The 22,159-nt window shown below is 39.7% G+C and overlaps 1 protein-coding gene across 1 annotated transcript in view; it reads right to left on the reverse strand.

Annotated features, from left to right (window-relative positions):
• The window catches only part of CDK17 (cyclin dependent kinase 17), a 142,148-nt gene that overhangs the window by 13,718 nt on the left and 106,271 nt on the right, over positions 1-22,159 (reverse strand). The window contains exons 5-7 of the mRNA XM_029079467.1: positions 12,320-12,445; positions 1,926-1,982; positions 631-745 (exon numbers count right to left, since the gene is read on the reverse strand). Of these exons, the coding sequence (XP_028935300.1) occupies positions 631-745; positions 1,926-1,982; positions 12,320-12,445 (298 nt within the window). The remainder of the gene's footprint in view (positions 1-630; positions 746-1,925; positions 1,983-12,319; positions 12,446-22,159) is intronic.

Here is a 22,159-nt window from a genome sequence, read left to right on the forward strand (position 1 = left end):
GCAAGGGGTCTGTGGCAAAACACTTGAGATCTAGGAACAGTGAGCAAGTTGACTTTAGAGGAATCAGGAGGGACTGTGTTGTAGTAGGAAATCACCGAGTTAAAGTAGGAAGGGGGAAACTGATTTAGTGCTTTAAACACACTGGTAAGGAATTTCTGTTTGATCATCACCAGTGGTATTGAGCGATTACTTTGATGCAGAGATGAATGGGCAACTGCTGGAGGTATTGAGGAGTGGGAAGTTATGGACTGAACGACTTTTTTAGAAAAATGATCTAGGCAAAACAGTGAAGTATGGACTGCAGTGGGGAGAGTCAGGAGTCAGGGAAGCCAGCAAGTAGGTTGATGCAGTAATCCAAGTGAGATAGGATAAACGCTTGGATTAACTTGGTAGCAGGTTGGATGGAAAGGGTGGATTTCAGCAATGTTGTGAAGGTTGAACTATAAATCTTTACTATGCCCAAACTTTTGGGTGCTTTTTATTCACAAAATATTTATCGTGTATTACTACATATTTGAGTGGCACCTGAAGCAGAGTATAAAGACCACTGAAGGTGGTATTCCTCTACTATATAACATTACATTTATTTCTAAACACCCTCCCAATTGTAGCCAACTGATTATTTCTCACCTTCTCTTATGGCTGTGCACGGTGCTCCTTCTTCATGTTCTAATCGTATCTCTTTTAATGCCACCAAATTCTCTGTCAGCTTACTCCTTCCTTTATACACTGTTGCATAAGTTCCCTTAAAAGAAAACACACATTAAAACTACTCCTACCCAAATTTGAAAGTATGTACATTCAGTGAAAAAGCACCTTAACTGGAAATTTAACAGTCAAAAACCTGGCAAAGAAAATCCCCATATGAATTCCTTTGGTGGTTTTTGGACCAAAGAGAACACTCACCACGTTGTCTAACTTTCTATATTCATAGTTTATAAGCTTCCCAAGGAGATCTTATTCCTCCTACTTGTGCTCTTTCCCAGTGCTTAATACAGGACACACTAAGCTTAATAAATACAATTAATAAATAAATTGAAATTACTTCAAGAGTCACTCAGCACACATCTCTTCTTAAAACTGTCCACTGGCTTATGGTCTCCCCACATCAAAAACGTGTCACATATTAGCTTTTTATAGGCAGGGTACAGTATACAGCGTACAGGGTATAGTTCCCAAGCACTGAGTTCAGTCTATTACCATTAGCAAGTATCCAATAAATATCCTTACTACTTCTGAATGCACTAATTTATGTGCTTGGGAAAGTATAATAGAACTGCCTGTGAGGAGCTTACACTCTAAAAGTGGAGACAAACATCCATGCAGGAGAATCAAAATATAAAAAAAGTAGTATTCAATTGGAAAAATTTTTATATATACACATACATACACACATATACTGCACCTCGAGAGTTTCCAGTACCTCAGCTACAGGAGGGAGAGTCAAGCAGAGGCATACCAATTCCATTCCTAGTTTGGACAGAGGCTAACAAGTGGAAGCCAATCTGCTACACATCAAATCTCACCTGTGCTGGGCTTCACAGGTTCCTGTTCTTGTCTGTCTCCCCCGATTAGACTGTCTCTATCTGTTACCGATTTGTACATTCCAAGCGCTTAGTACAGTGCTCTGCACATAGTAAGTGATCAATAAATAAATACTATTGAATGAATCAGTGACATGGGAAAGAGTCGAGGGCAGAGACTCAAGTTGACTGCATGGAAGAAGGCAATGGTAAACCACTTCTGTATTTTTACCAAGAAAACTCCATGGATACACTTCAAGAATGATTGCAGATGGGGGTGGAGCATTCTGTGACAGATGTGTCCATGGAGTCGCTATAGGTCGGAAGCGAGCTGAGAGCATAAGACAAGACACACACATAGACTGTATGCATGCAATATTTATCCACATATTTATTACTCACCTCTCCAAGCTTTTCCAATTTGATGTAGGTTTCCATTTTCCCAAAACCAATTTCTGACTATAATGAAAGGAATGAAGTGGGGGAAAACAAATCAGTAATTCTTTCTGAGTATAGGCACTATATCCTCCACATCTTAAACTTTAAACAGAGAAGTTTTATTGTGGTCAAATCTGTCACTACACAACCACTCAAATGATTAAATGAGAGCATTTCAGAGTTAAACTACAGGCTAAGTTTGAGAAGACAAGCCCCTACAAATCTGTTATACCACAAACCTATCTCCAAGCACAAATCCCACCACCTCCAACCTATTACTGCTTCCTATAACACTTGATCTCTAAGCATTTTAGAGTATTAATGCTCATTTATTGTTCACTTCCTATGTTTTTCCTCCTGTTTCCACCAAATACAAACATTTTTAAAAGTATTTGTTAAGGGCTTACTCTGTGCCTGAACTAAGCACTAGGGTAGATACAAGCTAATCAGGTTGGACACCATCCATGTCCGATGTAGGGCTCACAGTCTTAATCTCCATTTTAATCTCCATTTTACAGTTGAGGTAACTGATGCACAGAGAAGTTAAGTGACTCACCCAAGGTCACACAGCAGGCATGGTGGAGCCAGAATTAGAACCCAGATCCTCTGATTCCCAGGCCCATACTCCTTCCCCTAGCCCATGCTGTTTCTTGTAATTTCTATCTGCCTATTTCCATTAATTTTAGACAGGGACTTTTTTTTTTTTTTTTACTTATATTGTTCTCTCCGGTCCCCAAAACAGTGCTCTGTCCTTAGCAGATCATCAATAGATATTAATAAACGCATGAATGACCCAAAAACCAAATACTGTTCTATGATCCTGTAATTCAGAACACTATAAATGAGCTTAAAATAGTAATGTAGTCTTTGCAAAAACCCTTTCCTATTTTGATTCAAACAGTGGCAGAATATGAAATGTTATTTTCACTATTCCAAGCAGTCCCCTTAAAGGGACTGGCCCTAAGAGAAAAGGTTGCACCATTACTGCTGTATCTACCTGTCACTCTTCACTTTTACCAAATGCGGCAGTGGAAAAAACCTTCAAAGACCATTCCCTCCTACTGTTCAGAAAATGGTACTTACAAAAGGAGAAAAGAGAGGCGTTCTCAAGAACTCCCAAATGAAGTACCTTTCCCTAAACTGCATTTTGAAAAAGTTGAATATTTTCCATTTTTTGCTGTGCAAAAAAGGCTAGGTTGTTGAGTCAGTACCTTTTAAATGGAAAAAAAAACCTAGATGAAAGATTCGGGAACAGGATGAGAGAGGCTACAAACCGTAGGAGAGACTTGGAAGGTGGGGAGAGAAAGAAAAGGCAGAACAGTAATTACATTTTTAAAGAGGCATAGAGGGCTCTGGGATTAGAGAGACGAGATGGCATTATTAATATGATTCCTATTACATTGGTTAAATACTTTACTATGTACCAAACACTGTCATACACAACCAACTGCAACAGAAAGGTTCACTGTGAGGGAGCCGTCGCCTAACTAACAGAAGGGCAGTTACTTAAATTGCTTTTAATAAACCTTTCTGGATGACACAAGAAAGAAAGGTATAGCCTATCTTTGGAGGGAGCCATTTTCAATACGAGGATTATTTGGAAAAAAAATGCCAGAGCATAGTGGTTAAACATAAGGAATGAAGTGAACGGTTTAGTTAAGTAGTGAATACGTTACTGGCAGTGGTAACCAATTAGCCACAACAATGCATTTTTTCATCCCCATTCTTAATTCACTTTAATCAAGTGATAGGAAAAGACATCTGGAAAGTGACATAGCACAATTAACAGTCATCCCAATTGGGGTAAACAAACAATGAATTGAAGACTCACAGCTGGTGTTTGGGGTCACTGCCTTCAAAAGTCTACTCCCAAACCTGGAGGATCAAGTATCAATCAATCATATTTACTGAGCACGTACTGTGTGCAGAGCACTGTACTAAGCACTGGAGAGTACAACACGACAATATAACAGACACATTCCCTGCCAAGTATGCGCCTCTATCAGCATCACACCTATCACTCTGGTTCAATACAACTGTTCTGTAGACTGACATCCTGCGGATTGATTCTCCTGTCTCAGGTGCACCAAGCCAGGGCCAAGCTCCTTAGTGAAATCCATGTTTCTTTGACTTGGCAACTGCTAAAGTCAGATGGACAATTTTCTTTCACAGGACTCAAATGAGACGTGCTAAAGTGAAGCATCTAGTTTTGGTAAAAAGTCCAGAATCTGTTTGCTCTGAAGTCCTGCCAGAGCTGAACTGAGCTTGGAGCGAGGTCTAGGGTGACACCATATCATCATCAGGTTATGCAATTATGCACACTAGCATGCCGGTGCTCTACACTGGGTCCCCCAAAACAACTGCTACCCACGATTCCAATTAGGCTCTGTCATTTGTCTGCAGTCTGACCCTGGTCAAGTCACTTCACTTCTCTGGGCCTCAGTGACCTCATCTGTAAAATGGAGATTGAGATTGTGAGCCCCATGTGAGACAGGGGACTGTGTCCAGTGGGATTTGCTTGCATCCACCCCAGTGCTTAGTACAGTGCCTAGCACATAGTAAGCACTTAGCCAATGCCATAATCATTATTCATGATTAATTAGGAAGCAGTTCTGCCCCAGGGTTGAGGGGATAAGGACTAGCCAGGCAAATACCCAGCTCATAACTGCACAGAGAAGAATACAGGCTGAATCAATACAGGTGCCAAACGAATGGACTTTTAAAAGCCATAATCTCTGAAGTACTAGGTTTCAACAGTACAGATTTAAAGCTGGTTGAATGAGTCTGCTCTGCTACACTTAGGGGTAGGGGGAAATCAACAATAGGCTTGAAAGAAAAAAAAACCCAGCACTAGCAGTTGGTTAACTGGTCAGAAGCACCAAGATGAAATGAGGGCTAAGGAGCACGTCAAAATATTTACTGCAAGAGGAAAAAACTGTATGGGGTTACATATCTAAACAACAGCTATGGGGCATTTGAGGTCTCTGAAGGAAAGTATGGCCATGTCACTACATGGCTTCTGAAACTCTTAAAATGCCGCGTTCTGTCTTCAACAGGCTCACTGACAATACTTTGTCCAGCAGGGGTCACATTACTATTCAAAGCAAACAATTCAAAAACTCGCTTTGTCTTTGTTCACTCCTATCTTTACTTCCTCTTGAGATTAGAGCATATAGTATATATTGTTAAGGTTCATAGGGAGCTGCTCTTTAGCAACCAGTCATATCCTTAGAGTTTCACCAAGGAGGAAACACCCAAAGTGTTACCTTGCCCTACATTCAATTTTAATGCACTGTAAACAATCTGTTGACACACTGTCAACTTCCTTCTCTGATAAAAGCTGCCAAATTGCCACTGGCTTTAATTCATATTAAAATGTTATGCCTTATATAAAACTGACTGCGGGTGCAATGCAAAACAAACAAAAAGATTATTTTTGAAACAAAAAATAGTCTGAACAGTCTGTTACAAAGTACACGCTTGGGGGCTTTTTGAGGTGAGTTTCTCTGCTCCTCTGGACTACAAGCATCAAATGCACGGAGGTGGACACGATGTGCCCTTTTTTTTAACCTTCGTTTAAAAATATTTTCATTCTTTATTTGGAGGTTTTTCTGCACTTCATTCTGATCACTGTAAAGCATTTCTGCCCGTTTTCAATTGGAGAGCTGATATTATCTTCTTACTAGTGCACAGAGTGGAAAGGGGAAGGCTGATGGCCTGCATAGTGCCCCTTCCCAAACACCTATTTAAATCCTACCATGCAAGAGAGACTTTTTTCTTTTTAATCTCAATCCCCGATTTAGAGATGAGGTAACTGAGAGAGTGAAATGACTTGCCCATGGAAACACAGCAGACAAGTGGCAGAACCAGTATTAGAACCCATGACCTTCTGACTCCCAGGCCCATGCTCTACCCACTATGCCATGCTGCTTCTTGTATGACAAAAAAGTTCTGTATAACATAAGGACCACACGGAGAAAGTAAAAGCCAGGGGGCTTGGACAGGGAATGTGTCTACCTATTCTGTTACGTTGTGGTATTATAAACTCCCAAGAACTTTGTACAGTGCTCTGCACAGAGTAAGTGTTCAGTAAATATGACCGACAGATTGATTGCTTGTCCAGGTGAATTTTCTGCTGCTCTAAGACTGCACACCAAATACACCTGGGCCAAAGCAATGTCTTTCAAAATCAGGGGTTTGATTTGCAAGGAATGTGACTCATTATTAGTTCAGGTCTATTAAGATAAAAATGTCAAGCATTTTAGTGACTTCACTATCAGATTGGATATGCGGTTGCTGTAATAAAGTAAGTCATGAAAGCTGTATCCATCAGTTACATTTACAAAGAATAGTCCCTCAGTCCATTTCCCACTTCCTCTTAGGGTGGAATTCAGTGACATCATTAAAATTTGCTGACAGAAAGTAAATACTGTTCTGTAATCACAATGTGGAATTTAGATCTGAACAGTGTATCTATGAAATGAAGTGGCTCAATTACATTCTAACAAGGCAAGAGGAACAAACAGTTCAGATAAAGGGTATGGACTTTTAGATTCAGGCAACCCAAAGGAGTTTTCTGCCTATCTACAACTGGAACAAACCAAAACTCCTTACCATTGGTTCTAAAGCACTCAATCAGTTCTCCTCCTCCTAATTTATCTAATTTCTTATTATAACCCAGTCCACACATTTTGCTCCTCTAACACCAAACTACTCTCTGTACCTTGACTGCTCATCTCATCTCTCTCTCTGTCAATCCCTCTCCTTTGTTCTCCCTCAGGCCTGGAACTCCCTTCCCCTTTATACAAATACATATATATATATGTATATGTTTAAAAATATATATATGTTTAAATATTTATTAAGCATTTACTATGGGACAGGTCAGGTACTCTACAAAGTGCTGAGGTAGATATAAGGTTGGACACAGCCCATGACCCACATGGGACTCCCATATTTAATCCCCATTTCACAAATGAGGTAACTGAGGCACAGAGAAGTTAAATGACTTGTGCAAGGTCACACAGCAGACAAGGGATGGAGCCGGGATTAAAACCCAGGTCCTCTGACTCCCAGGCCTGTGCTCTTTTCAATAGGCCACGGTGCTTCGTATTTGATAGACCACCACTATTCCCACCTTCAAAGCCTTATTAAAATCACGTCTCATCTCTTTCAAGAAGCCTTCCCTGGTTAAGTCCTCATTTTCCCTACTCCTTCCATCTGAATTGTCTATGCACTTGGAACTGTACCCTTTAAGCACTTGATGTTCACCTTTCCCTCAATCCCATAACACTTATGTAGTGTAAAGACTTTGGGGCTGGGAGTCAGAGGACCTAGGTTCTAGTCCTGCCTCCACCAATCAATCATATTTTTATTGAGCAGTAACTGTGTGCAGAACACTGAACTAAGTGCCTGGGAAAGTAAAACACAATAGAATTAACAGACATGTTTCCTGCCCACAGCGAGCTTACAGTCTAGAGGGGGAGACAGACATTACTATATCTAAATAAACTTTGGATATGTACATAAATGCTGTGGGGCTGAGAGAGGGGTGAATAAGGGGTGCAAATCCAAATGCAGAATTGACGCAGAAGGGACTGGGAGAAAAGGAAATGAAAGCTTAGTCAGGGAAGCCCTATTGGAGGAGATGTGCTTTTAATAAGGTTTGATCATCTGTCATTTATGAAGAGGCAGGACGTGGGTGAAAGTTCAGCAGCAAGACAGAAGAGGCTGAGGTACAGTGGCACATAGTAAGCACTTAACAAATATTATTATTCGGGAGCAAAGTGTCCAGCCTGGGATGTAGTTGGAAAGCAGTAAGGTAAAATGGGAGGGGACAAAGTGATTGAGTAGTTTAAAGCCTGTGGTAAAGAGTTTCTGTTTAATGCAGAAGAGAATGGGCAAGCACTGGAGGTTGAAGAGTGGGGAGACACAGTCTGAATGGTTTTGCTGAAAAATGATCCAGGTAGCTGAGTGAAGTATGGACTGAATTGGGGAGAGAAAGGAGGCAGGGAAGTGAACAAGGAGACTGATGCAGTTATCAAGGCAGGATAGGACAAGTGCCTGGATTAATGGATAGCAGTTTGGATGGAGAAAAAAGGGCAGATTTTAGAGATGCTGTGCAGGTGGAACTGACAGGATTTGTTGACAGACTGAATAGGTAGGTTGAATGAGAGTGCTAAGTAGAGGGCAATGCCAAAATTAACGGTTTTGTGAGGCAGGGAGGATAGTGGTGCTGTCTACAGTGATGGGAAAGTCAAGGGGAGGATAGGGCTTGGGTGGGAAGATAAGGAGTTCTGTCCAAATGTTAAGTCTGAGGTGTCAGCTAAGTAGACATCTCAGTAGAGATGTCCTGAAGGCAGGAGGAAACGCGAGACTGCACAGGACAAGAGCTATAAGGGCTGGAAATTTAGATTTGGGAATCATCCCCATAGGGACATTAGTTGAAGCCAAGGGACCGACCGAGTTCTCCGAGGGAATGGGTGCCTGCTGTGGCACTGGGCAAGTCACTTCACTTCTCTGTACCTCAGTTTCCTCATCTGCAAAATGGGGATTCAATACCTGTCTCCTTCCCACTTAGACTGGGAGCTTCATGTTGGACCTGATTATCTTCTATCTACTGCAGCCCCTAGTACAGTGCTTGATATACAGCAGGCATTTAATCATTACTATCATTATAGCTGTAATTTATTTGTTTATATTATTATCAGTCTCCCTGTTTAAATTGTAAGGTCTTTGTAGACCAGGCCAGTGTCTACCCACTCTGTTGATGGGTACAGTGCTCCGCACTCAATACCTGCTCAATAAATACCTTTAATTGAATGATTGATGCCATTAAAAATACCTAGAGGAAAAATATCATTTAGGAAAAACAAAACATTTCTGTACTCAAGAACTTAATAATATAATTAGGTCCTTGTTTTGAAAGTTTAATCACATTCTTCACAAAACCTCCTCTTTGTACTCTCATCAGCTCACTCTGACAGAACTGACAATAGAGATGGAATGACTGGCTTAATGACAATCTCCTACAGAAAATATTCAATAGGCAGAGGAGAAAGTTGAAGAAATTTTGGGTTCCACAACTGCTTTGCCAACAAGAAAGAAAACAAAGGCCAACATTATTGAGACTCTAGTTAGGATTACATTACCTAGCCGTCTGGTTGTAATTACAGTCCCCTCACCATAGAGCTGGAAAAAGATTTATTCATTGCTGAATATTTTATAAAGTTAACTGGAGAAACGGCATGAACTTCAAAGTACATTGTGACATAAAGAGCCACTGCCTAACTCAGTCTCCCAGTCCCTGGACCTGACTTGGTGAAGCTTCTCCTTGTTTCAGGAGAGCTGTTCACAATTTGCCAGCAGCAAGCAAATTCCTGTATACAGAGCTGCTTGGCGGGGGGGCTAGGGAGGGTGGCGGGGAGCTGAAGCTCTGCCAGGCCAGATAGAAGTACCTGTGTTTATCCTGATGACGTTCGTCTTAAATAGTCTAACAGTCTGAGAGCAAAACCTCAAGATAATTGAGGAGGAGGAAGAGAATGTTCCCAAAGTTCTGGAACTTCTTCAAAGTCAGAAGAATCATGGGTCATTTCCCAGTCCTGCACTTTAACACGCACAGAGCAGTGTGGAGAAGCAGCAAGGCTTAATGGATAGAGCAGAGGCCTGAGATTCAGAAGGACCTGGGTTCTAATTATGGCTTTGGCACTTGTCTGCTGTGTGACTTTATGCAAATCACTTCACTTCTTTGTGCCTCAGTTACCTCATCTGGACAATGGGGATTAAGAATGTCAGCCCCACTGAGTCCAACCTTGTATCTACCTCAGAACTCAGTACAGGACCTGGCTTATAGTAAGCCCTTAAAAAATACGGTAATTTTATTTAAAGCCGAAATTGTATGGCCACCATGCCACAGTTGAGGAACATAGGAGTTATGATTGTCAGGCTATATGAAATTAAAATGATTCTTCCCCAAAACATCTTAACTCTGGCCAGAGTCTTTCTGTGGTTACTCAGCTGCTGTAACTTCTTCTGCTTCCTTGATTCTGGCCAGGACCATGAGGTGAAGTACTCTAAGCAGTTGACTTGACAAACTTTGTTTCAAAATCCTCAAGTGGATGAATGTCCTTTGAATTGTGGGAGGCATCAGAGCTCAGGGATGACATTGCCACATCTATTATGAGGCTGGGGAATTAATGGAGGTGTTTGTTATAGTGAAGAAGACAAGAGGCATATCCAACTATTCTTTACCTACGACTCCCTGCATGACACTCCACAGACCCCAGAAAAATCTCCTAATCTGTTTACCTCCTTAGTATATATTGAACATTAATATATACTCTGGGGCAGATGTTTCAGCTATTTTCTAACCTTATTTTGGCAATAATCTTAATTAACTCCTTCAAGACAATAAAATAGTATCTATTTTTTCCCACTGTGTCATTTTATTTTCATTTCATTTTTTAGGCAGAAAATAGGTCTGGTTTTTTAAATGTATTCTTTTTGCCTACCCAAGCATTGCAACCCTATGTAGAAACGAGAGTTTAGATAATGCTCTAAATCTACATCATTTACATGTTAGTGTTGCCAACAGAAAATAGATAATAAGGAAAGATTTACACTTTTAGAGGGAGTGACAATCTTAGTCTATTTTTAAAATCTGAACCTATCTACCTATCTTTACATAAAAGATATACTTATCCCCCAAAACAGGAGTTCCATGCTACACAAAAAACAATTCCTCTATATGCAATGCCTCCATTCTGAAACAGGGCTCTGGCCGCATAATCTAATGCATTTCTAAAGAACTAAGCAATTCTGAAGGTGGCAAGCAATGAAATATGTGTGCATCTGTACACTAAAACAGAGCTGCCGGGTTTCATTTCAGTCCTACAAGTCACGGCAGAATCTCTTTAAAGGCGGGGTGGGGGGGAACAATCATGCTCAAGGCAAATGAAACTCCCACTCTCATGCACTAAAAAGGCTTTAGAGGGTGCTGTTTTACTTCACTTCATCTTAGGCTACAAAACAGCAATCAAAGGAAGGGCTTCGGGTCCTATAAAGTCCTATGCCATGCAGGCATCCCCAGTCTAGTAAACTATCTCTTGTTGATGGAGGCAGCATGTCTGAGCCATCCTGTTTAGAGATTTACTGCTGACCTTGAATGAGCAGGGGGCTAGAAATGGCTTTCTTATTTCCAGGAAATAAAATGTGGAGGAATTGTTTCTCAAACACACATACACACTCACCAAAACAGTGTCATCTTCACATATGAATGTCCTTCATAATTATAAACACAAATGCATACCTGCATTTTTTTTTGCACAGATGCATTTTTTGCGCCACAATATAGCATGAATGTCTCAGCTGATGGTGATCATGCCACGTCAACTCTTAAATGCTAATGGGGATATTTCTCAGCATTTCACATCGAGATTCCCTAATGAGAGTATAGCTCTGATTGACAGTGACAGCACAGTTAATACAAGAGAAATTAGTGGCTGCTAATTAGCTTTTACAAATAAAGAGATGTTACAGGCCTTTCACAGAAACATAAGTCCACGGGAATATACTCCTGATTATTTACATAGGCTTTTAATGAAAAGGCATTAGAATGAGAACCAGAAAATAGATACCAACAAATTCCCTGCATTTGTTTACACAGATAAATAAGAAGAGATTCTGAATATATCTAGATTCTCCTAGATTTAGGAGAATGGATGATATCATTTCCTGAAAATGGAAAAGATCTGAAGCGATAAATTTCCAAAACAGGTAGAAAGCTAAGGCATATTTTCAAATACACCTAATACACCTTTTGAATAACAACAGTGGCTTTAACAGTTACAGATTTAACAGTTATTAATTCATTAACAAGAGGTCCAAATTTAAAGACCGATGGTATAAATTTAATCATAACAAGTAAGGCATAATTTAAGTACAGAAGGATTACAAAATAACCTTTCACTTCCCATTTTTAGGGAGCTTTCCAAAAATCTCAGGTAATAGTAATATACAACAAAGCCCCTGCATTCAGCCACAGCAAGGCAAGAACTCTTAGAAAATGGGAAATGACAAAACCTAAAAAGGAATGACAACTAGTATAGTGGTCTGCAGGTAGTAAGCACTCAATAAATAACACTGATCATTGATTGCACTAGTGCCTTGGGGGACAGGGACTGTGTCCAATGTGATGAACTTGTGTCCACCCCAGAGCTTAGAACAGTGCTTAACATAGAGCAAGTGCTAAACAAATGCAATAATAATAATAACAATAATATTAATACTGCTTATACCTGAAAGGACAATTAAGCTGATTTGGTAAAGTGAAAGAGTGAGACAGACCCATAAAAACTTACTAGAGAAGCTCGGCGAGACCTTCGACTCATTGGCTGATCAAATGGTGGACTGTTTATCTGGAGTTTTTCCAGATATCCATCAGGTATCCTGATATCTGCAGGTAGTGACAGGCGCTTGTTTAAATCCTGAAAGGACAAGAGATAAATATCTATAAAGTGGAAAAAGCACTATGCTTTTAGACTGATAGCACCTAGTGTATAATTTGACTGATGTGACAAAAATATAAAAAAGACAATATTGTAGTTTGAGGGAAAAGTAGTACATTGTTCAGAAGGTGATGCATAAAGTCTATGTGCTAACATACTTATATGGTATTTATTGATAAAATCTTTGCTGGGTGATTTTAGCTAATTTTTTTTTTTTCATTTGCTTATCTTCCCTCATTAGACTGTATACTCCTCAAGGGCATAAATGATGTCACTTAGTTGGGCAGGCAATGTGTCTACCAACTGTTGCTTTGTACTCTCCCAAGCACTTAGTACCGTGTACACATAGTGAGTGCTCAATCGATAGAATCGATTGATTACTTCTGAATCCCCAAGCTTACATTAGGTGCCTGAGAAACACTTCTTAGGATGACTAAGATGGTGTGACCTAAAGACTGATATTTGACCAATAATCCTTTTTACACTTGGCCTAAAAAAAGAATGTTCTTTGAAGGTCCCCATTCACTTGACATTTTCACTTTTTGGTGCAGTTTTCATTTTGCTAACAGGGTCCTCCAAAAGCCTTTGGTCTCTGAGGACCACACCATTCCCAACAACCCAGGTTTCCTGCCATTTTATGGCTCAGAGTGCTCCCTAATCTAGTTTCAAATGAGGTAGGAAATTTTTGAAGCGTTTTTCCCATTTGGATCAGCAGAAATAATTACGGCTACCCAGACATTTTGGATACTGCTCTCAATGATGATTCTGCCTCTTCGGCAACAGAGCAACTATTTACATTACGATGCCCACTGCAGAATCAATGGCATTTATTCGGTACTTAGTATATGAAGAGTTACCACAACAATGATAGTAATAATAATCATTATTATATTATTAATATTATTATTATGATAATAATAGTGATGTTATGTGCCAAGTACTTAACCCAGCGTTGGAGTAGATACAAGATAATCACGTCTCACATGGGGCTCACAGTCTAGGGGGCACAGGCACTGAATCCCATTTTGTAGACGAGGGAATTGAAGCACAGAAATGTTAAGTGACTTGTCCAAGGTCACGCAGAAGACAAGTGGTGGAGCCAGAATTAGAACCCAGGACCTCTGACACCCAGGCCCGTGCTCTTTCCACTAGGCCACGCTGCTGTACTAAGTCCTTGGAAGAGGTCAAAAGAAACAAAAGCCTGAAGAAACTTACAATGCAGAAGGCTCTGTTTGGAAAAGTGGTAGTCCACAATAAGGGGGGACATAAGCTTGATTCCTTGGTTTAGGAATAGAAATAATTGTTTTGAGGTACCCACAGTTACTCAACTCTCTTACCCCATTCCCCATACACCAAAAGCACACGCAACACGATAGCTGACTACTTTGGGTAGTGTTTTCTCACAGTGAAAACTCTAGTCTAGGGTAAAGACAGGAAGATCTTTTTGAAAATGATTGTCATTAAGTGGATTACACCAAATTTTCTTCCCATTTGAATGAAGGGAAACACATTTAAATATTTATATATAAATATATATATATAAATACAAACACACACACTAGAACAATGCCAGTGATTAGAACAGTCCTCAGTGCTTAGAACAGTGCTTGGCACAAAGTGCTTAACAAATACCATCATTATTATATACGTATATATACACACACCTCATATATATGAGGTAAGAATTGGACAATATGCAAGTGATTCTTGAATTAAGCTACTGAATTATTCAAGGAGGAAAAATGAAAAGATTTCCTTTTTCTGTGCTTCCTAAAATATCCTTCCCCCAGAAAACATTAAATTAAGTAGATGACTCAAAAGGAGAAATGCACAGATATTAACTTGGATGACAGGTTCTGGCTTATTAAAGGAAATTAGGGAAATAGAAAGGTCATTGTAACCAAGAGAAGGCTTTTTGTTAAAAAAAAAATGGCTAGGTCAATGATTATACTTGTAAGGGAAGCACTATTATTTTTTAGGATGAGCTATGGATGGATTGGAATAAAACACAGTATCTATCAAAACATCTAACACTAATTAGAATTAGAGGTCATAAATTGCAGCGGTTTCACTGTAGCACAGCAGTGCAACAGTGATTTTTTTAAAGTGGTTAATCATATTTCATTACTTGGTATAAGCAAGCTGTAGTCCTTTTGAAGGTCTTATTCCTTTTTAAGTTAAAAAAAACTTTGCAAAAACTACATAACAAAAACTATTGTGTGATATGCAGTGAGACATCCGATAGTAAAGAAATGAGTGAGCACTTTGCGATTAAAAAGAACCAAAAAATTGTGAAAGTATTACTTAGAATCAACACTTCAACAGCCTAGGCGAAAAAATTCTGGGAAATTGGGGCCTCTTGCCTTCCAGTCCAGGTCTACGCTACTATACAGTTCTCTCCCAAGCACTTAGCCCAGGGCTCTGCACACAGTAAGTGCTCAATAAATACAATGGTTCATTGACTCATCTCCTCTATAACAGCCTAGCTTTCTTCTATTACAATTCAAATCAAATCCCAAGGAGACTAGAAATGACCAGACATGAGCCATTGCCCAATTAGGGAAATGGGTCTCTGAGGCTCTCAGGTGTTGGAGGAATGAACTGGGAAGCACTCCGGGGGGTGGCGGAATGGTAAAAGTAGGAAAGCTATAATAAGGGGTACACATACATGATACCATCCCTCGCTCCATGTTTAGGTTTAAATCTGAAACCCTTCTGTAGCTGTGTCCCCAACCAGGCCAGAAGCTCCTTTCTTGATTAATCCCCCCTAGCCTGGAACTCCCTTCCCCTCCACTTATGACAGACCACCTCTCTCCACCTTCAAAGCATTACTAAAGTCACATCTCCACCAAGAGTCCTTCCCCATTTAAGCGCTCTTTCCCCGGGTTTGCTCTCCCTTCTGCGTTGTCTATGTACCTGTCTGTGACCTTTGGACACTTGATATTCTCCCCACCCCCACACCGCAGCACTTATGTACATATCCTTAAATTATATATTATAAATGACTTATTTATTCATATTAATGTCTGTCTCCCCCTCTAGACTGTAAGCTCACTATGGGTAGGGAATATGTCTGCTAATTCTGTTGTATTGCACTTAGTACAATGTTCTACAGATAGTAGGTGCTCAATAAATGCCATCAATTAATTTTTTTATTTTTTTAGTCTCTTATGCAGTTTGTATCACTTACACTCTCAGTCCTACCTCTCATTTGTCCAAAGGGCAATGCGAACTGTGACTTAGAAGGAGAATGCTGGAAAACATTCTATAAATGTGACACAAAGAGCAAAAAAGTATTTAAGCCTGTCTTTCCTTCCTCTGTCATTTATTCATTATATACTTTCAGGCAAGTCATCTACCTAACCACCTTGTGTTCATGTTTCCTCATCTAGAAGAAGAGTCCTTCATCATGGGTAATTCTCTCAATAGTTCAGTGGGTAGATATAATCAAATGTTATGTGTGTCAAATGTCGTCGAGTTGTTTCTGACCCATGGTGACTCCATGGTCTTATGTTCTCCAGAACATCCCATCTTCATCTGTATTCATTCTGGGTAAGTAGACCATACAGTTTTCTTGGGAAAAAATCCGGAAGTAGCTTGCTATTCTTTCTTCCACACAGAAAAACTTGAGCCTCTGCCACTGTTTTTGATCAGCATTTTAACCACTTGGTCATCCACCTCTGACTTTCCTATATTGCTGCTGCCCAGCACAGGTGAATCAACTTTGTCTGATGTTTCAACTTAGACATTCCATTATGGATAACTCTGATGAGAGAATCTCTCTCAGTGGCATAGTCTAAGCTTCATCAGCTTTCGCAAACTCTCCTGCCACGATAAGGTGTTGATTCATAGGAGAGAATGCTAATCAAATGTTAACCTGTGGAAAAGTCTGCTAAACAGGTTATTACTGATATGATTTCTGACATTTAACCATTTTCATTTTGATAAAAATTATGTGACTTTGTACGAAGTGACAAAGGTTAAGAAATGGGGAAAAAAAAATCCAAGACCAGAAAAGGACAATTATCAGAAATGAAAGGGCAATGAAGCTCTTTGAGGGCAGAGATCAGGTATAATTTTGGATCAAAGCCTTTGAGATTTGAGTTTTAAGATAAACAAATGGAGGCACTCTTTTTACATAAACAATGATAAGGTTATGGTAATAGTACTCATTACCACAAGAAGCTGTAGAGGTAAAAAAAAAAAAAAACCACCAGTGGGTTCAAAAGGAGGGACACATTTCTAGAGGGAAAAATTATGGAATAGATTTATGGGTAAGAGTCGCCTGTGTAAGAGGGGAAAGGGATTCCTCCAAGATGGGCATAAGAAGGGAGGCAATCACACTCTTCTTTCAAGTATCATTTAAAGCTATTAAAGACAACAGATACTAACCCAGTTTGCTACAGTTTATGTTCTCTGAAAAATCCAGAGAGGGACATGTTGATGATGGGGGAGATCACTGGACAGGAAGGGGATGAATGAACATGGGGACTTGAAGGACAAAGAAGGAATGAAGATGATTAAAATGTTGGGTTTTGCTGACATTCCATAAGACCCAGCTTACCCAACCTCAGAGTCACACGTGTTTCATTTCACTTTTGTCATTTCTCGTGAAAACAGCTGGGAATAATGACAGAGAAGTGAAGCCTCCTCCATAAAAGTCTCAACTCTTCTCAAATGATTTTAAAACCAGTAATTCAGAAAGCACTTGAAGGGCACCGAATGGAGCTAGGAGGTTGAAATGCTTTTTTTTTTGTTAAGCCTAAAGGTTATTTCTGAGAAGTCAGTGCAGAGAGAAATGTGGGTATTAAAAAAATGTGTATATATGTGTATATATAGATACATATATATCCATAGATTTTGGCAGCAAAGTTTACAATTTTCTACTTTTTAATAAGTAAAGCAACTGAATATAGCATCACTATAGTTAATTCTGCTATAACATGTATTTTCATTAAGTATTTTGAATAGAAGGCTATTAGGAAATTAGTTGATATTCTTTGCACAACGCATGCCTGTATGGATAGAACAATGACGCAGTGTCATCAGAAACAGTTATGTGAATTTGTATGTTGTCAGTCATTGTGTAAAGGTTCTAACACAATTTCTCCTTACTTCAAAATTATTTAGGGACACAACTCCACCATTTAGGAGATCTGACTGTAATTACTGTGCCAGGGACAGTAACATTGGTGCTTGCATTCATTACTTTATAATTTCTACAAAATTCCACCAAATCAACACATTTAACTAAAAAATTTTAAAAAAAATTGTTGTTGCTCCCTAAGGAAATGAAATACAAAATGTATATAATTCTTATAATAATAATAATAATAATGTTGGTATTTGTTAAGCGCTTACTATGTGCAGAGCACTGTTCTAAGCGCTGGGGTAGACACAGGGGAATCAGGTTGTCCCACGTGGGGCTCACAGACTTAATCCCCATTTTACAGATGAGGGAACTGAGGCACAGAGAAGTTAAGTGACTTGCCCACAGTCACACAGCTGACAAATGGCAGAGCTGGGATTCAAACTCATGAGCCCTGACTCCAAAGCCCGTGCTCTTTCCACTGCGCCACGCTGCTTCTCTTATATAACAACTGCCATCTGAATTAATAGCAATGCCATATAGGATGAAAATAATAGGAAAGTTAATTCTGTTCTTCAACACTCGTTTCATAGTCTACTTTTTCAATTTTCCAAATTTAATATATTACAATTTGAAAGAAGGGATTGAAAGCATGATTTTAAAAAATGTTTTTAGACAGCGCTGATCCACCTCCTCTTTTTTTTTTTCCATTTTTCCTACAGATCTCCAAGGAAAAATCTGCTATACTCTTCCCTCCTCCAACCTATGAACTTTTCAAAGACACAGTGGGGTGGGGGAGTAGAGAGAAGAGACAAAAACAAACCAGAAGAGCAAATTCTTCATATCTTTATAAAACAGAAATGGCAGTACTCCAAAATATGATTATTTAGTCACAACTAGGCCATGGAAGTTGCAGGCTAAATGTATGTTAGGAAAGAAGGGTAGTGACCTGGTTTCCCAGCATTAATTTCTTTAGTTTAACTTCTATCTTGAGGTCAAAAGTTCTCCTGAACACATTTAAAATGATAGTCAATAGTATTGATAATGGGCTCCCAAAAATGGTTCAGGCTACAAGTGTACTCAATGATAGTGCCAGACTGTGTTCTTTGAAATTGTGAATTTTTGTATCGTTAGGTAAATCTTCCCACAGATTTATATAAAATTAGGTTCCATTCTAGAATCAGTCACAAAATGGCAGCCCAACCCCACAGGTAAATAAAAATCACCCTGTAAATTCCTCTTTGAACCCCTTCCCTGTAGCTAGAGGTTCTTCTGCCTCTTCACACCCTGAAGGAGGCTCCACTCAAGAGCATTTCTTGAATGCCTGCTAGGTGTGGTGCACAGTACTAAGCGCTTGGAATAACACAAAATGATTAGTAAACATGATCCCTGCCCGCAAGGAACTTATATTTAACAGGTGAGGCAAACACCAAAATTACAGATAGGAAGAGTAATCAATGATAGAAACTAGGGCATTGAGGATTTTGAGTAATTAAATGCTTAGGTGGCATTGTAGGGCTTGAGTGGCAGCTGTGGGAAGATTAGTTGAGATTAATGGAGGACTGTTTCCTGGACAGGTGATTCCAGAAGGCCTCCAAAGATGGATAAAACTGTGGTCTGTCAGATATGATAGCAGAGGGGGTTCCAGGAATAAGGGAAGGCATAAGAAAGAGGTCAGTAGGGGGAAAATGCTCAATAAATACGATTGAATGAAAGACAAAAAGGAGGTACAAGGAGGGAGGAACCAAGAGTGCAAGATGGGTGTAGTGGGAGAAGAGAGTAGATAAGTAGGTGGGAGAGAGCTGATTAAATGCCTTAAAGTTAATGTGATGTGGTGAGGAGGTTTGTGAGGAATGGGGATGATACATATGCCAAATGATTAGAAAAATGATCTAGGTAGCAGAGTGAAGTGCAGACTGGAGTAGGAAAGAGATTGCGAGATAAGGGAGAAGACATACTATGGTATGGGGTATTACAATGTTTGTACTAGTACAGTGGCTTTTTGGTTGGAGACAGAGAGCCAGACCTCGGAAATGTTGTGAAGGAAGAATCACAACCTTTGGCAACAGCTTTTGTGAAAGTTATTTATTAATAATAATGCCTGACTCCCTTCTAGAGTGTCAGGGAACATGTCTACCAACTCTGTTGTAGTGTACTCTCCCAAGCAGTCAGTACAGTACTCTTCATTCAGTAATTGCTCATAAATGCCACCAGTGATGATGACTGAATATGGGTAAAGGAGAAAGAGGAGTAGAGGATAATGCCATAGTTATAGACTTGAGATATGGGAGGATGGTGGTGGTGTCTATCATGATGGGAAACTTAAGTGGAGGAGACAACAAGGGAGTTATTTACACAGAAGTTGTAATCAAAGCCATAGGAGAGGATGAGCTCCCAAAGGGAGTCAATGTCAACTGAGAAGAGAAGGGGACCAAGAACAGAGCCTTGAAGAACACCCAGTTAGGGGTTGGGAAGCAAAGGAAGAACCTTGGAAAGAGACTGAGGATTGACCAGAGTGAACTGGGAGAGAACTGTGACAGAAAAACAAGAGTGGGTCATGTTTCCATGAGAAGGGAATGGGCTACAGTTTGAAGATCATTGTGTGATTGAGAAATATTCGGACAGCATAGAATCTTAAATTTCAGCAAGTAGGAGGCTATTGGTGATCGAGCCATCTCACTGGAGTGAAAGGGGCAGAAACCAGACAAAAGATGGTCAAGGAGGAATGCCTTGTATTGTTATAATTATTATACTCACTAAGCACTTACTCTGTGTCAAGCATTGTTATATGCGCTGGGGTAGAGATGACAATCAGACTGGACACAGTCCCTGTCCCACTTGGGGCTCACAGTCTTAGTAGGAGGGAGCAGGATTTAATCCCCATTTTACAGTTGAGGAAACTGAAGCACAGAGAAGTTAAGTGACTTGCCCAAGGTCACACAGCAAGCAATCGGCAGAGCGGGGATTAGATCCCAGGTCCCCTGACTCCCAGGCGCATGCTCTGTCACTAGCCCTTGCTGCTTCTCTCCCCTCCTAGAGTGTGAGAGCTCCTTGACGGCAGGGCCTTGGCCTACTTACTCTATTGTACTCTCCCAGTGCTTACTTCAGTGCTCTGCACCTATTAAGTGTTCAATAAATACCTCGGTTTGAGGAAGTGAATGAAATTGGCACTTCAAACTTAACATGTCCAAAAAAAGAACTTCTCATCACCCTCTCCCCCTAACACACACACACAAAAGAAAAACAAGAAATTGCAACTTCAGTTTCCCACTGGTAGTTCACATCTGGCTCTTCAAAGTAATAATATATGGAATTTTGTGTTGGAATAGCAGAGGTGGAAAACAAAATCAGTCCAGTAGGTGTTCTGTTTTGCGTTTTTGCCGGAAGGCAGAAAGTGAAGGGAGAAATGAAATGACATTCCAAACCATCTGGTCTCAAATGAAATATATCAGTTCTGGATTTGATTTATTTGGATTTAAAGGCCTCATTTTTTGGAGCACCAGGCAGCCTGGCCTCAGTACATCAAGGAGCTGGTAGCCTCTGGATTTTGCTTTTAACTAGTTCCTGTTAGTCTTTAGCAGGAGCAGTGTGGTTGGGCTAAAAACAATTACCGAAAATGTCATGTTCGCATCTATGTATGAACTTTAGAGGTAGCTATGTTAATACCACCACAGACAGAAGTAGCTGTACTTTCAAGCCAACAGAATGTCAATCTGATTGCCCAGATAACCCATAATAGGTCAGACAAAACTTAATTGTGCTTTTTGGGGAATAAGTATCATGCTAAATCAGCCATCTCATCCTGCTTAGCTCACATCAGTAAGACAATGTATCAGCTTCAGCCACCACTTGTTCACTAATAAGACTTATACAGTCTCTTTTGTTCACTGGAGAACACTTAATAAGACCAAACCACAGAATGACATTGTCTATCCAGTTGAAATAAGATGAATGCTACATTGGTATATGTACACACTAGTTTGAAAGGGGACAAGCACGAGTTGCCAAATTATTTAATTTTTAAAATTCTTACACAAGTAAAATACTTGACTCTAAATTAACATACATGAACACGCAACAAATCAATCTATCTCCTGAATTCTATCTTGCCTTGGGCTATTTTTTATAATCTGCTTTCATGAATAACTCTACTTTTGTTTTATGACACATATAATGAGAAATCTCACTAAAGTATCCTCTGAAGAACCCAAATTCAAATATAACAGATTAAAAGACATGTAATGACTATTGAAGGAATTGAAGAAGGACCATTGAATTCCATTGAAGGAATGGACAGAAGACTTTTTTTTTTAAATGGTGTTTAAGTGCTTACCATATGTCAGCAATCAATTAATGGTATTTATTGAGCATTTACTGCAGGCAGAGCACAGTACTAAGCGCCTGGGAGAGTACAACACAATATAACGACACTCTTTAAGGTGCAACTTTTTATGAAATAAATATTTTTGAACAAAGCGGAAAGGTTTGCAATTGGGATTATGGAGAAGATGGTTCAGTTACTGAACTTACAAATTGCCTCCACTGCATACCTGCTTCAGCCCAATTTTTGAGGAGGAAATAAAAGATTATTTTTTGTGCCACAT

This window comes from Ornithorhynchus anatinus, chromosome 14 (assembly GCF_004115215.2).
Source record: "Ornithorhynchus anatinus isolate Pmale09 chromosome 14, mOrnAna1.pri.v4, whole genome shotgun sequence".
Lineage (NCBI taxonomy): Eukaryota > Metazoa > Chordata > Mammalia > Monotremata > Ornithorhynchidae > Ornithorhynchus > Ornithorhynchus anatinus.